This window comes from Dryobates pubescens, chromosome 15 (assembly GCF_014839835.1).
Source record: "Dryobates pubescens isolate bDryPub1 chromosome 15, bDryPub1.pri, whole genome shotgun sequence".
NCBI classification, from domain to species: domain Eukaryota; kingdom Metazoa; phylum Chordata; class Aves; order Piciformes; family Picidae; genus Dryobates; species Dryobates pubescens.
Window position 1 is genome coordinate 2,583,617 of NC_071626.1, and position 13,875 is coordinate 2,597,491.

Below are 13,875 nucleotides of genomic sequence, written 5' to 3' on the forward strand. Positions count from 1 at the left end.
TGCAGCTCCTCAATGTCCTTCTTGAGCTGAGAGCCCCAAACTGAACCCAGAACTGAAGGTGCAGCCACGCCAGTGCCCAGCACAGGAGCACCATCACTTCCCTCCTGCTGGCCACACCATTGCAGATCCAGGCCAGGAGGCTGGGAGCCTTCTTGGCCACCTGGGCACACTGCTGCCTCCAGAATAGTTGGCTGCCAACCAGCACCCCAGCTCCTTTTCTGCTGGGCAGCTTCCCAGGCACTCTACCCTAAGCCTGGAGCCTGGGATAGAAATGGGATCCCTGGAGCCTGGGACAGCAATTCTCTAATCCCACAGCTGAGAGGGCTTGAAGGAAGCAAAAAATGAGAATCAACCTCCTGGATCACAACACTTTGCTGGTCTTGACTGCCTGCACCACTGAGAGCACTCCCTTCCAGAACTCTTCAGAGCCTTGGCTTAAAATAACTTTTTCTTTTCCTCCCCCAGAGGTCCTCCTGGAAGGAGAGTCCCCAAATCCATTGTTCCAGCAGGCTGGGCCCTTGGCCTCATTTCCAGCAGGACTTGATTTACAATTGTCTCCCTTTTTGTTCTTGTACAAACATTGGCTTTTGGCCTAAAGGTTCATTTTGCTGCCAGTTTTTTTCCTCCTCAATACCTGGCTAACCACACACACACTGTTGACTTTCTCAGCCTCAGACAACAAGCTCTAGCTCTCTGCAGAACTTCAGCCTCCTCCTTTCCTTATTCACCCAGCAGAGATTCTGGTAGAGTTGTTTTGCAATAGGTCACCTCCAGAGATCCCTTCCAGCCCCTGCATTTATTGATCTTGGATGCAGAGAGCCAAACCTCTGTACTTCTGATGAGCATCAGCAGTGTCTGGCAGGAGGAGCATCTCCATTTCCCCCTCCCTGCAGGCCAGGTTGGAAGAGGCACCGTGGGCCATGGGGTGCTGCTAGGTTGATGCTTGGACTCAGTGGTCTTGGAGGTCTTTTCCAATCCAAACAACTCTGATTCCATGAGTTTGTATTGCTGGTCAATGCCAGGGAGGCTGCAACTAGATGGTCTCAAGGTCTGTGATGAAGAGGTTATTAATATGGATTACATAATTATTATTTTTATTAATAACATCATCAATAACCCATTAATCACTGTTTTAAAGAGATCCTTTAGTGCACCATTGTGAAATACGTCCCATAAGTGATTTGGTATTTGCACTTCGGACCCAATCAGAGTAGCTACCGAATGCATTTCTCCTCAGGGCACGCAGGGTGCAATTCCGCCGCTTGTCCACCAGGCGGCGACTCGAGAGAGCGCTGCCGGCTTGGCTCCCACAGAGCGTTACCCCGGGCCAGGGGCTGGGAGTGGGAACGCGCCGCTAGGCACCGTCCCGTCCCCTGCCCCAGCCGCTCCTGCTCCCTCTACAGCATCCTCCCCCCGGCCTCAACAGCCCCTGCCCCTGCTCCACCGCCACCCATCCCAGAGCCAGGGACAGACCCCCAACCAGCCAAGATACCACCCAGGGGAGCTCAGCCCCACGAGGAGCCCCAGCCAGTGCCCGTGGAGGATATCGGAGCAGTCATCAATGTTGGCCCTAACAACCGGGGGGCCACCAGGCCCCCCGGCCTTTGTTGTCACCACCACCAACACCCAGTGTGCACCAGGGGCACTCACCAGGGAAGAGAGGAGGATCCTCAGCCCAGATGGGCTCAGCTTAGGGCTGCTGCCTCTCCTGGAGGGGATTAAATAGGGGAGTGGGTGGGGAGGGCCAAGTGGCCACACCTGGGGTGGGAGGAGACTCCAGCAGAGCCCAGGTGCTGTGGGTTTGAGGGGAAAATGGGGTGAGTGGGGTGGCAAAGGGGCAGAGCTGGTGGGGAAGGAGAGCTGGTGGTGGAAGGAGAGGGTGTTGCAATAAATCTTTCATGGTGCACAACTGCAGCTCCTGCTTGGCAGAAAGAAGAGCCCCAGCAATGCTTCACAACATAAAGCACAGTGGTGGCTAGTGCAGTGACAGCTTTCCAGCATCAAAACTCTGCTTGGTGGGAAAATCTCTGCTCTGCAGAGCAAGAGAAGAAGCTTCAACAGCAAAAAAATGTTCTGCAAGAGTGAATTTTGCCCCTGGATAGCAGCAGCCAAGAGCAGGATGAGTGAGGGACTGCAGCACTGCCCTGTGAGGAGGGGCTGAGAGCCCTGGGAGCTTTTAGTTTGGAGAGGAGAAGCCTGAGAGGGGATTTAATAAATGTTTATGTATATATCTGAGGGCTGAGGGGCCAGAGGGAGGGGACAGGGACAGGGACAGGGACAGGCTCTGCTCACTTGCACCCTGGGATAGGACAAGGGGCAATGGATGGAAACTCCAGCACAGGAGGTTCCACCTCAACCTGAGGAGGAACTTCTTCACTGTGAGGGTCACAGAGCCCTGGGGCAGGCTGCCCAGAGAGGTTGTGGAGTCTCCTTCTCTGGAGCCTTTCAAGCTCCATCTGGATGTGTTCCTGTGAGACCTGTGCTGGATTCTGTGCTCCTGCTCTGGCAGAGGGGGTTTGGACTGGATGATCTTCCAAGGTCCCTTCCAAGCCCTAACATCCTGTGATCCTATGGTCCTGCTCTGGCAGGGGGTTTGGACTAGATGATCTTTCAAGGTCCCTTCCAAGCCCTAACATCCTGTGATCCTATGGTCCTGCTGTGGCAGGGGGTTTGGACTGGATGATCTTCCAAGGTCCCTTCCAAGCCCTAACATCCTGTGATCCTATGGTCCTGCTCTGGCAGGGGGATTGGACTGGATGATCTTCCAAGGTCCCTTCCAAGCCCTAACATCCTGTGATTCTTTCTAGGAACACCACCACTGACCACTGTGCAACAAGGCCTTCTGGGGCTGCTTGTTGCTCCTTCCCTCTGGGAATGCTTCTATCCAGGATCACTTGGCATTTGTGCCTCCTCTCTTCTCCTCCCTCTCTACTCTGCCCTGGAGAGGCCACAGCTGGAGTATTGCATCCAGTTCTGGGCTGTGCAGTTCAAGAGAGACAAGGAACTGCTGGAGAGGCTCCAGTGGAGGCTCTGAGGATGCTGAAGGGACTGGAGCATCCAGGGTGCTGATCAAAAGCAAATCAGTGTTTTTCCCTCTAATTATGCAGCTGCAGACAAGCAATAAATTCCCAAGAACTAAACTCCTGCCCTGGAGGGCTGGTAAGAAGCAAGGCCATGAAGACTGTTGCCATTCTTATTTATTTCCAAGGTGAGATCATCACATACTTCCACGATGATAAGCTTCTCAGGCCAGAGGCCACATCTTCTAGTGGTGCTGTACAGAGCACTGCAGCTGATCCTGTCCCAGGGAGAACTGGATTGGTGCCTAAGATTTATTTTCTTACTGCCCTAAACTGTAGCACAACTGCTACTAGGATCAGAAGGAAGACTGAATGCAGGATGGAAGTATAGAGCACTGCTGTCTTCAGTTCATCCTTATCTGTAGACCAGCTGGGTGTGATACAGAATAGAATAGACTTAACCAGGTTGGAAAAGACCTCTGAGATCATCCAGTCCAACCTCTCCCCCAACACCATCTGATCAACTAACCCATGGCACCAAGGGCCTCATCCAGGCTCTTCCTAAACACCTCCAGGGATGGGGACTCCACCACCTCCCTGGGCAGCACATCCCAATGGCCAATCTCTCTTGCTGGGAAGAATTTCTTCCTAACATCCAGCCTGAACCTCCCCTGGCACAGCTTGAGACTGTGTCCTCTTGTTCTGGTGCTGGTGGCCTGGGAGAAGAGTCCAACCCCCACCTGGCTACAGCCTCCCTTCAGGGAGTTGTAGACAGCAAGAAGGTCTCCCCTGAGCCTCCTCTTCTGCAGGCTAAGCAACCCCAGCTCCCTCAGCCTGTCCTCCCAGGGCTGTGCTCCAGCCCCCTCCCCAGCTTTGTTGCCCTTCTCTGGACACCCCCCAGCAGCTCAGTGTCCTTCTTGGAGTGAGTGGCCCCAGACTGAAGCCAGGACTCGAGGTGTGGCCTCCCCAGAGCCGAGGGCAGGGGGCTGGGTGCAACACAGCCAAGTGAAGGTGAGTACATGCTCAAGGGGGTATGCTGAAAATGAAGATTTATGCCTTCTACTTTTGGGTGAGACATCCTGCCATTGTTGCATCTTCCTCCCCCACCTCCTCTCATTGTGCCTGGATGAATACACATCCAATTAAAAACACCTCCCTCCGTGTATGGAAAAAGACAATGCCCTGACAATGCACCTCAGGAACAAGCACAGATGCTGGGGAGGTAGAGAGAACCTCCACAGCATGCTGGGCTTTAATGCTCACTTCCACCTGCAGTCCTTCAAGGCTCCACATTCCTGGTAACAGTGGAGAGAGGACAGAGAACTCACAACCTCACCTAAAACCTGCAAGATGGTTTAGATGGTAGGAAGAAGCTCTTCACCAGCCTGGCCTTGAACACCTCCAGGGAGGGGACAGCCACAGCCTCCCTGGGCAACCTGTGCCAGTGTCTCCCCACCCTCACTGCAAAGAATTTCTACCTCACCTCCAGTCTCAATCTCTCCTCCTCAAGCTTCAATCCATTCCCCCTCATCTTACACTCCAAGCCCTTGTGAAAAGTCCCTCCCCAGCTTTCCTGTAACCCCTTTCAGGTACTGGAAGGCTGCTCTAAGGTCTCTCCAGAGCCTTCTCTTCTCCAGGCTCAAGAACCCCAACTTTCCCAGTCTGTCCTCACAGGAGAGGTCCTGCAGCCCTCTGCTCATCTTTGTGGCCTCCCCTGGACCCTCTCCATTAGATCCATGTCCTTCTTAACCTGCAAGTTAAAGCTTCTCCAAAGGTCACACCCCAACTGTTTAACCTCCAAGCCCCCAATCTATCCAGAGAGGGTCAGACAGCAACTTTCAAGCTGTGGCCAGCAGATTCTTCACTAGAAGCAGCACTTAAGCCATGTGTATGAAGAGCAGCAGCACACCACATACCTGCTCTTGCCTGGAGCTTTTAAATCATGCCTTTTAAACCCCCATGTTTTACCCCCTCCAACCCCTTCCCTCCCTGCACTCCACTTATTGCCATGCAATTGTTGTGGCAACCTCTGCAAATGATCCATGACAAGGAAGAGGTCCATGCAAGGCCTTCAAGCAGGGCAGATCTCTCCCAGAGATAAGTGGCACATCTCAGGAGCTGGCTCCCTGCCCAAGGCAGAAAGTTGAGCAGAGAGGATTAAGTTTAAACAGCAGCTCCACAGCATGAAATGAGAGACAAGATGAAAAGCAAGAGCCAGGTTTAATGCTTCATTAAATTATTCCTCAGCCCAGCTCTTGCCTCTCTTTTTCTTCCTCTCTTTTCTTTCCTTCTCACCATTAAGGACAAAAATTTGGTTTAGGTGGTAGATTGAAAGGGATAAATAAAGGCACTGCAGGAGGATAAAAGCAAGAGTGGAACTGGGAAAGGTTTTCATTCTGTGTCAGAGATCAGAATGTGGAGAAGGAAACATTTGAGTAGTCAAAGTGTTTCATAAAACCCACACACCTGTGGCAAAGGAGCAGACCAGCAGTGGCTGCAAGGAGGGCATCCACACTTCCCTGGCTTAACCATGGCTGCAGTCAGAGAGGCATAGAATGGCAGGGGATGGAAGGGACCCCTGCAGAGCATCCAGCCCACCCCCCCTGCCAAAGCAGGGTCACCCAGAGCAGGCCACACAGGAACACATCCAGGTGGGTTTGGGAAGGCTCCAGAGAAGGAGGCTCCACCACCTCTCTGGGCAGCCTGCTCCAGGCCTCCAGCAGCCTTAAGGAAGTTCCTCCTGATGTTTAGATGGAACTTCTGGTGTTCAAGTTTGTGCCCATTTCCCCTTGCCCTGTCACTGGGCAGCAAGTTTGCTACAGACAGTGCAGAGACTGCAGCCTGGTGTGGGAATGGTTCCACATTTAACCCATGCTTCACATGCTCTCTGCTGGAGCCACACTCACTGAACCACAGAGCATTAGAGGTTTGAAGGGACCTGCAGAGATCATCCAGACCAACCCCCCTGCCAAAGCTGCATCACCCAGGGCAGGTCACACAGGAAAGCACCCAGGTGGCTTTGGAAAATCTCCAGAGGAGACTCCACAGCCTCTCTGGGCAGCCTGCTCCAGGGCTCCAGCACCCTCACACCAAAGAAGTTTCTCTTCATGTTGAAGTGAAACTTCCTGGGTTCCAGTTTGTGTCCATTGCCCCTTGTCCTAGCACAGGACACCGCTGAAAAGAGCCTGGCCCCTGCTTCTTGACACCAACCCTTACACATTGATCAGATCTCCTCTCAGCCTTCTCTTCTCCAGGCTAAGGAGCCCCAGGTCTCTCAGCCTTTCTTCACAGGTGAGACACTCACATCCTTTCACCATCCTCACAGCCTCCACTGGACTCTTGCCAGCAGATCCCTGTCCCTCTTGAACTGAGTAACCCCAAACTGGACACAGTATTCTCACACAGGAGAACCTCCCTAGACCTGCTGGCCAGCCTTTCCTTGATGCACCCCAGGATGCCATTGGCCTTCTTGGCCACAAGGACACATTGGGTAACTTGCTGTCCACAAGGCCTCTAAGGTCCTTCTCCATGGAGCTGCTTTCCAGCAGGAGGATCCCTAACCTGTACTGGTGCATGGGCTTGCTCCTCCCCAGCTGCACTTGTGCTTATCCAGTGGCTTCATTATTATATTCATTATTATATTAAACTCCTGGCCAAGCTGTCAGCCCATGGCTTGGATGGGAGCACACTGCGATGGGTTAGGAACTGGCTGGAGGGCCGAGCCCAGAGAGTGGTGGTGAATGGTGCCACATCCAGCTGGCAGCCAGGCACCAGTGGTGTGCCCCAGGGATCAGTACTGGGCCCCATGCTCTTTAACATCTTTATTGATGATCTGGACGAGGGCATCGAGTCCATCATCAGTAAATTTGCTGACGACACCAAGCTGGGGGCAGGAGTTGATCTGCTGGAGGGTAGAGAGGCTCTGCAGAGGGACCTCGACAGGCTGGGCAGATGGGCAGAGTCCAAGGGCAGGAGATTGAACACATCCAAGTGCCGGGTTCTGCACATTGGCCACAGCAACCCCATGCAGAGCTACAGGCTGGGGTCAGAGTGGCTGGAAAGCAGTCAGGCTGAGAGGGACCTGGGGGTGCTGGTCGACGGTAGACTGAACATGAGCCTGCAGTGTGCCCAGGCAGCTAAGAGGGCCAATGGCATCCTGGCCTGCATCAGGAACAGTGTGGCCAACAGGAGCAGGGAGGTCATTCTGCCCCTGTACACTGCACTGGTTAGGCCGCACCTCGAGTACTGTGTCCAGTTCTGGGCCCCTCAGTTTAGGAAGGAGGTTGACTTGCTGGAACGAGTCCAGAGAAGGGCAACAAAGTTGGTGAGGGGTTTGGAACATAAGCCCTACGAGGAGAGGCTGAGGGAGCTGGGGTTGCTTAGCCTGGAGAAGAGGAGGCTCAGGGGTGACCTTATTACTCTCTACAACTACCTGAAGGGAGGTTGTAGACAGACGGATGTTGGTCTCTTCTCCCAGGCAAGCAGTACCAGAACAAGAGGACACAGTCTCAGGCTGCGCCAGGGGAGGTTCAGGCTGGATGTTAGGAAGAAGTTCTATACAGAAAGAGTGATTGCCCATTGGAATGGGCTGCCTGGGGAGGTGGTGGAGTCGCCATCACTGGAGGTTTTCAGGAGGAGACTTGATGGGGTGCTTGGTGCCGTGGGTTAGTTGTTTGGGTGGTGTTGGATTGGTTGATGGGTTGGACGCGGTGATCTTGAAGGTCTCTTCCAACCTGGTTTATTCTATGTATTATCACCCTCATTTCAGCAAGCTGCTTGTAGTGGTGGTGTAAGAAGGCATGGGAAGAGAAACTGTGATCTTGACAGAAAGAGTAAAGCTACTTTGCTAGAAACAAAGACTTTACTACACCAAGGGCTCAATCCAGATACAAAGTGAGTAAGGACCACTGCATAGCATACTGGTTACTGTGCCAAGAGTGCCTGGATCAGCATCCAATGCACTGGGGGGTGAGAGAAGGGGGAACCAAAAGAGTGAGAAAAGCAGCCTTTTGGACATCAGTTTTTAAAGTAACCAGAGGAATGACAGGTGAAGGTGAAAAAAAAACCCAAACCCACACAAATCCTTTAAAACAAAAGCAGGAAGATCTTGACAGCACCACCAGATTCTAGCAGGTCAAACTACAAACCAGGACTGTGAGTAACAAACAATTAACAGGGGTTTGCATCCAGCTTTAGAAGATAGCTTGTTCCACCTTTAGGACACTCAGTTCCATCTAGAACACTCAGGTCCACCTTTAGGACACTCAGCTCCATCTAGAACACTCAGCTCCACCCTTAGGACACTCAGTTCCATCTAGAACACTCAGCTCCACCTTTAGGACACTCAGCTCCACCCTTAGGACACTCAGTTCCATCTAGAACACTCAGTTCCACCTTTAGGACACTCAGTTCCATCTAGAACACTCAGCTCCACCTTTAGGACACTCAGCTCCACCCTTAGGACACTCAGTTCCATCTAGAACACTCAGCTCCACCTTTAGGACACTCAGTTCCACCTTTAGGACACTCAGTTCCATCTAGAACACTCAGCTCCACCTTTAGGACACTCAGTTCCACCTTTAGGACACTCAGTTCCATCTAGAACACTCAGCTCCACCTTTAGGACACTCAGTTCCATCTAGAACACTCAGCTCCACCTTTCATTCCATCCTTTCAACATCTGTAGCTCCATCTTTAGCACACAACTGAAGACCTAAGTGTGGTGTTTTCCCCTCCCAGTCTACCACCAGGGGCAGTTGGATGACTCTCTGGTAAGTTCTGCAACCAAACACTGTAAAGAAAAGGGCTGGGTGTTGTCTACAAAGGTGTCAAGGGATGATGTGTAAACTGAAATCACAGAGTGTATCAGATTGGAAGGGACCCTCAAAAGTCACCTTGGCCAACCCCACTGCAGTCAGCAGGGGCATCTTCAACTGGAGCAGGTTGCTCAAGGCCACATCAAGCTTGATCTGGACTATCTGAAGGGATGGGGCCTCCACCTACTCTGTTCCAGTGCTTCACCACTCTCACTGTGAAGAGCTTCCTCCTAATGCCCAACCCCAATCCATGAAATGCTGATAATGTTAACACTGTCAAGAGGAGTGTGGCCAGTGGTGCTAGAGAGGGGATTCTGCCCCTTGACTCTGCTCTGCTGACACCCCACCTCCAATCCTGCCTCCAGTTCTGGCTCCCCAGCAGAAGGACACAGAGCTGGTGGAGTGAGTCCAGAGGAGGGCCACAAGAATGAGCCAAGGGCTGGAGCAGCTCTGCTGTGGGGACAAGCTGAGGGAGCTGGGGCTGTTCATCCTGGAGAAGGGAAGGCTCCAGGGTGACATTGCAATGGCCTTCCAGAACCTGACTGGGGCTACAGGAAAGCTGGGGAGGGACTTTTGACAAGGGTTTGGAGTGGCAGGACAAGAAGGAATGGATTGAAACTGGAAGAGGGAAGATTTAGACTGGAGATGAGGAAGAAATTCTTTGCAGTGAGGGTGGGGAGACACTGGCACAGGTTGCCCAGGGAGGCTGTGGATGTTCCCTCCCTGGAGGTGTTCAAGGCCAGGCTGGATGAGGCCTTGAGCAACCTGGGCTGGTGGGAGGTGTCCCTGCCCATGGCAGGGGGATGGAACTGGATGGTCTTTGGGGTCCCTTCCAACCCAGCCACTGTATGAATCCTGTTGAAACCCTGCACTTTCCTCACACCAAGCACTGCAATGCCTCTTGCTGCCTGCTCAGTGATATGCAGTCAGTTATTTCTCAGACCACTTTCCAGCTGGAGCACAGACTCCTAATCAGAAGCAGCCTCCTGCCCTGCTCCTGCTGGCAGCTGCTGAAGACTATTCACCATTCAATATCCTCTCAATCTCCTCCAGCCTTTTCAGAGCAGCCACTCTCTTTTTCTCAATATCTCTGATTTCTTCTGAGGACTTTTTGGGGCTCTCTTTGTCCACACTGACTTTCTCTGTTCGTTTCTTGCTTTTGGAGTGTCCTTTACTGTCCTCAGCTGTTGCTGGGCTACCTTTCTGCTCGCTTTTGACTTTGTTCAAGTCTTGAAAGGAGGTTTTTTTCCCTTCTGCTGCTGCAGCTGCAGTCCCTGTCCCAGTCCCACCTGCTGGAAGTGCTGGTTGTTCTGCAGCACTGGAGGAGGCAATTTTACTTCTGACTATGCTTAGGTGACGTTGGATGTACTCCTCCTGAGGTGCCAGGGCCAGTGTTTCAACCAAACACCTCTCTGCTTTCACCAAGTCTCTTTCCTCAAAGTACACCACACAGAGATTATGTTTGCCTTGGACGTTGGTGGGATCCAGCTCCAAAATCCTCTCAAAACACCTTTTGGCCCCAGCAATGTCCTTCTTTTGGTTCATCAGGATGTCTCCTTTCAAAATCAAACCTTTGGTATGATCTGGGTAGTATCTGAGGAGGTCTTCCAGGACAGGCAGAGCCATCAGCTCCTTCGCTGTCTGCGAATAGAGCAGCGCCAGGTTGAAGAGCGCGCTGCGGAAGTTGGGCTGCAGCCTGATGGCTTTCTTCATCCAGGCTTCTGCTTCTGTGTCCTTCTTGTCATCCATGGCCAGCATCCCCAAATTGAAGTAGCCATTTGCATCCTGGGGCTCCTCTTTCACATAATGCAGCAGCCTCTGCTTGGCCTCAGGTCTGAGCTGAGCATCACCTGAAAGGACAGGAAAGAGATTTCAGCCCTCGCTCTGCTCTGAAGGAGCTTCAGAGCAGGCCTCTAAAATGTTCATTCCTACTACAAAGCAGCAAATGTAACATCTTGAAGCACAACTGTGACAGAGAGAGGGCTTTAAATGCTGCCTCTCAGCATGGCTGTGTAAGGGCAGAACAGATAGAACCACAGAACCATTGACCTTGCTCACACAGTGACTGCATCCACGGGCTGGGCTCAGTGGGGTGTGAACAAAGCCAAGGCTTGGCTCCTGCACTCGGGCCACAACAACCCCAGCAATGCTCCAGGCCTGGGGCAGGGTGCATGGAAATTGCCCAGCAGGAAAGGACCTGGGGGTGCTGCTTGACAGCCAGCTGTACTTGAGCCAGCAGTGTGCCCAGGTGGCCAAGAAGGCCAACAGCATAGTGGCAATGGTGTGGCCAGCAGGACCAGGGAGGTGACCATGCCCTGCACTGGGCACTGGTGAGGCCACAGCTTAAGTACTGGGTTCAGTCCTGGGCCCCTTACTCCAAGAAGGACATTGAGGGACTGGAGCAGGTCCAGAGAAGGGCAACAAAGCTGGGGAAGGGTCTGGAGAAGAGGGCTGGGGAGGAGCAGCTGAGGGAGCTGGGGATGCTTAGTGTGGTAAAGAGGTAAATGAGGGGAGACCTCATTGCTCTCTACAGGTCCATGAAAGGAGGTTGCAGTGAGGTGGAGGTGGTCCATTCTCCCTAGGATCAGGTGATAAGAGAGCAAATGGCCTGGAATTGTGCTAGGGAAAGGTTAGGTTGGAGATGAGGAAATATTTCTTTGCTGCAAGAGTGGTCAACTGAGCAGAGCCTGTCTCTGTCCCTGTCCCCTCCCTCTGGCCCCTCAGCCCTCAGATATATACATAAACATTTATTAAATCCCCTCTCAGGCTTCTCCTCTCCAAACTAAAAGCCCCCAGGGCTCTCAGGCCCTCACTCATCCTGCTCTTGGCTGCCGCTATCCAGGGGCAAAATTCTCTCTTGCAGAACATTTTTTTGCTGTTGAAGCTTCTTCTCTTGCTCTGCAGAGCAGAGATTTTCCCACCAAGCAGAGTTTTGATGCTGGAAAGCTGTCACTGCACTAGCCACCACTGTGCTTTATGTTGTGAAGCATTGCTGGGGCTCTTCTTTCTGCCAAGCAGGAGCTGCAGTTGTGCACCATGAAAGATTTATGGGGAAGAAAGTTATTGTAACACCCTCTCCTTCCACCACCAGCTCTCCTTCCCCACCAGCTCTGCCCCTCTGCCACCCCACTCACCCCATTTTCCCTTCAAACCCACAGCACCTGGGCTCTGCTGGAGTCTCCTCCCACCCCAGGTGTGGCCACTTGGCCCTCCCCACCCACTGCCCTATTTAATCCCCTCCAGGAGAGGCAGCAGCCCCAAGCTGAGCCCATCTGGGCTGAGGATCCTCCTCTCCTCCCTGGTGAGTGCCCCTGGCGCACACTGGGTGTTGGTGGTGGTGACAACAAAGGCCGGGGGGCCTGGTGGCCCCCCGGTTGTTAGGGCCAACATTGATGACTGCTCCAATATCCTCCATGGGCACTGGCTGGGGCTCCTCGTGGGGCTGAGCTCCCCTGGGTGGTATCTTGGCTGGTTGGGGGTCTGTCCCTGGCTCTGGGATGGGTGGTGAAGCAGGAGCTGCTTAGGCAGGGGGGAGGATGGTGCAGAGGGACCAGGAGCTGCTTTGGGAAGATGAGGTGGGGGACAAAGGCCTGGTGGCCCCAGGTTAGGTAGAGAGCTCATGGAATGGAGCAAAGCAACATTGAGAGGCCACCTGCACTAAAATGACTTTATCCAGACAGAGGACAAGCAAACTAAAAGCCAAGGATTTCAGTCTTAAGAGCTCTCACTGACAGCACCTGAATTGAAACTTCTCCTGGGGGTGGCAGTATCTTTATCCAGAGAGCTGCCTCAACCATTCCAGTCAGGTTACTGAACTACCTTCCTTTCATGAGCCCAAGAGGAAAATGTGAGGAAGAAAAAAGCCTGCAAACCACTTCTGTACCTTGGGACTTTTAGAAGGACTTAGGTTTAGTTTATTTTCTTGTGAATTAGTGGTGGTCTCCTCCCAAATACAATGTCTAACACCACTTGTGGGTGTTACATAAAGGGGGGGGAATCCCTGATTTAGCAGCAGATGGACTCTCTGCTCCCCACCCAGTGTTTTGTCACTGTTTTCAGCCTGCCTTTGAGCACCAAGTCACAAGCCAGAAGAGGTTTCCTTAGGAGATCATCTCACATTTGGAAAGCTCTTCCCCTCAGGATACTTCTCCCACTACCACTCTGCCTTTACTTTTCCTTGACCCTGCTCAACCTCTATTAATTATTTACTTAGTAAGTATTAGAGTGGGTCACACAGGAAGGCATCCAGGTGGCTTTGGCAAGTCTCCAGAGGAGGAGACTCCTCAACCTCTCTGGGCAGCCTGCTCCAGGACTCTGCACTTCACTCAGTTTCTCCCTGCCCAACTCTCCAGCCTGTGCAGCTCTCACTGAATGGCAGCACAGCCTGAGGGGTGTCAGCCACTGCTCCCAGTCTGGTGTCATCAGCAAACTTGCTGGCACTGCCCTCTGTACCCTCAGCCAGGTTGTTGGCAGTGAAGTTCTTCAGTATTGCCAAGAGTGGCCCTGGTGGAAATAGGTGAAGTGAAAGTGCTGCTTGTAGCTGTTGAGAGCATCCTCTGTGTGCATTGCCCAGCCAGGGCAGGGGAGTGGAGAAAAGCAGGGCAAAGACAGAAGTAGTGCAGCTCACTCTTAGATGACCTTCAGTAGCTGCTGATAGGAGGTGATGCAGCCTGCTCCTGCTCTCAAACTCCTGCTGAAGGACAGAGGTTAGGGAAGGGAACTTGGCTGTCCTGCCTGACAGAAGGATTGGAAATTCCTGAGGTGGCTGACTTAGCCAGAAAATGAGAGCCCTGCCTTGAAAGGGTAACTCCAGTAGATTCAGCCAGTCAGAGTGGCTTGGGTTGGAAAGGACCTTGAGACCATCTAGTTGCAGCCTCCCTGGCATTGACCAGCAATACAAACTCATGGAATCAGAGTTGTTTGGCTTGGGAAAGACCTCCAAGACCACTGAGTCCAAGCATCAACCTAGCAGCACCCCATGGCCCACAGTGTCTCTTCCAACCTGGCCTGCAGGGAGGGGGAAATGGAGATGCTCCTCC

At 52.8% G+C, this 13,875-nt stretch overlaps 1 protein-coding gene across 1 annotated transcript in view; it reads right to left on the minus strand.

Annotated features, from left to right (window-relative positions):
• Positions 1 to 9,221: 9,221 nt before the first annotated feature.
• The window catches only part of TMTC3 (transmembrane O-mannosyltransferase targeting cadherins 3), a 30,360-nt gene continuing 25,706 nt past the window's right edge, over positions 9,222 to 13,875 (minus strand). The window contains exon 15 of the mRNA XM_054167955.1: positions 9,222 to 10,686. Within this exon, the coding sequence (XP_054023930.1) occupies positions 9,854 to 10,686 (833 nt within the window). The 3' untranslated portion in view covers positions 9,222 to 9,853. The remainder of the gene's footprint in view (positions 10,687 to 13,875) is intronic.